At 36.1% G+C, this 2378-nt stretch overlaps 1 protein-coding gene across 2 annotated transcripts in view; it reads left to right on the top strand.

Annotated features, from left to right (window-relative positions):
- The first annotated feature begins 805 nt into the window (after positions 1-805).
- Positions 806-2378, top strand: part of LOC120090320 (UDP-glycosyltransferase 73C6-like) — a 13436-nt gene continuing 11863 nt past the window's right edge. Inside the window, exon 1 of one of the 2 annotated variants that reach the window (XM_039047897.1) lies at positions 806-2352. In XM_039047897.1, coding sequence (XP_038903825.1) covers positions 1204-2352 — 1149 coding nt within the window. In that variant the 5' untranslated portion in view covers positions 806-1203. The remainder of the gene's footprint in view (positions 2353-2378) is intronic. The other variant, XM_039047896.1, reaches the window with a different exon arrangement.

Here is a 2378-nt window from a genome sequence, read left to right as displayed (position 1 = left end):
ATTCATACTTTGTCACCCTTCAATTTGGCCTTCGGCACCACGCATTAGTTCCCATTTCCAATAACACCAAAATACTGATGCATGCCCTTACGTCACATCTATCTACACTCGCGTATTGCTCTTAAATTTGTGGTTCAACAAAATATGTTGGGTTGAAAAACTAACCGAAGATCAAATTTTATTTATAAATTATTAAGACTTGACTTTGATGAGATCTTTTCAAAATAGAGGGACTTAATAGATAGAAGCAAGACATGAGAATAATTTTTTTTAAAAGAAAATTGAATAATAACACATGAAACAACAATATAGTCAAATAGACCCTACAATGTTACGTATTTGAAAATAAGAAATTATTACTCACTAAATTTCATTAATTAAAATATCTTTTTTGTCTACATACTTTGAAGTTAGTTCAATTTTAGTTCATATATTTTCAAATGTCTAATTTTATTTCTTGTATTTTTAATCAATCTTAAATTCAATACCTCAAAGTTGATCATTACCTAAATTAGTTAGGTAATAATAACTTCCATGTAAGGAAATACAATATATATAAATATTTTCAAGATTTACAGTAAAAATGCTAATACATAATAATATTTTCTAAAAATGTTAAAAACCACTTTTAGTCTTCAAACTTTAATAATTTAGTTTCTAAATTTTGGTTTGTGACAATTTAGTTCCTAAACTTTTAATTTCATACCAATTTGGTTTCTAAACTTTACAACAAAATAATTTAATCCCTGAACTTTAAAATTTATAACAATTTAATCCCTATTATAGAAATTAGTGTTAAGAATTAAAGACCTTTCTTGCATAAATAAACCAATAAACTAATTAGAGACTTAATATTTTTATAAAATAAAAATTTTATAGAGACTATTGTCATGAATTTAAAGATACAATGACTAAATTATGATATACTGAAGTTTAAGGACTAAATTATTATAAAATTGAAAAAATCGTTACAAATCAAAATTTAATAACAATTAAAAATAACAAAGTAGTAAATTTATTGAAAGTAGGATATTGAAATTAAACAAAATTTTAAAATATAGAGACCCAAAATGAAATTCAAAGTTATATGTTCATGAAACTTCCAAGAACAAGAAATGTTGCTTACCCTTTTACCAAGAGCGCTTATAAATCCTTTCTGAAGACGTGGTAGTGGAGTGGCTTGTCTTTTCACAGAGCTCTCCCATGGCTTCTCAAAGCCACATAACACCTCACTTTCTTCTCTTCCCATTCATGGCACAAGGCCACATGATCCCCATGATCGACCTCGCCAAGCTTCTCGCTCGCCGTGGAGCCATAATCACCATTGTCACCACTCCTCTCAACTCTGCCCGCTTCCACTCTGTTCTCACTCGCGCCATTCGTTCCGGCCTTCAAATCCATATTGTTGAACTCCAATTCCCAAGCAACAAAGAAACTGGCCTCCCAGAAGGCTGCGAGAATGTCGATTTGCTACCTTCACTTGCTTCCTTTTCCCAATTTTTTAGAGCAGTGAGTCTCCTTTACGACCCATCGGAAAAACTGTTCGAACAACTCACTCCTCGTCCCAATTGCATCATCTCTGACATGTGCATCCCTTGGACCTTCCAACTCGCTCAGAAATTCCACGTACCTAGGCTCGTCTTCTACAGTTTGAGCTGCTTCTTCCTTCTCTGTCTGCGGATTTTAATCACTAACGTTGATGCTGTGAAATCCATCCCTGATTCAAAATTCGTGGCTTTACCAGACTTGCCTTTTCCAGTTGAGTTTCGCAGGTCGCAGCTATATAAATCCACCGATGCTTACATGACCCAAATTACTTCAGCAATGTTCGAGGCTGATCGGCAGTCGTATGGCGTAGTTTTAAATGTATTTGAGGAAATGGATCCAGAGCATGTAACAGAATATATAAAAGGAAGAGAAGCGCCTGAAAAAGTATGGTGTGTAGGCCCTCTTTCGCTTTCCAACGACAACGAACTCGACAAAGTCGAAAGAGGCGACAAAGCCTCAGTCGACGGACACGAATGCACCAAATGGCTCGACGGGCAGAACCCGTCATCGGTTGTTTACGTCTCGTTGGGCAGTCTCTGTAATCTGGACACATCGCAAATCATAGAGCTTGGATTGGGACTGGAAGCATCGAACAGACCATTCATTTGGGTGATAAGAAAAGCAAATCTAACGGAAGATCTAGTGAAATGGTTAGAGGAGTATGATTTCGAGGAGAAAATACAAGGGCATGGGATAGTGATTCGTGGATGGGCTCCACAAGTTCTGATACTGTCGCACTCTGCAATTGGATGCTTCTTGACGCATTGCGGATGGAATTCGAGCGTTGAAGGGATATCTGCAGGGGTGCCGATGATCACGTGGCCGCTGTT

The sequence above is a fragment of the Benincasa hispida genome, chromosome 11 (assembly GCF_009727055.1).
Source record: "Benincasa hispida cultivar B227 chromosome 11, ASM972705v1, whole genome shotgun sequence".
NCBI classification, from domain to species: Eukaryota; Viridiplantae; Streptophyta; class Magnoliopsida; order Cucurbitales; family Cucurbitaceae; genus Benincasa; species Benincasa hispida.
Note: the sequence above shows the minus strand (reverse complement) of the source record. Positions and strands in the feature narration are given on the sequence as shown.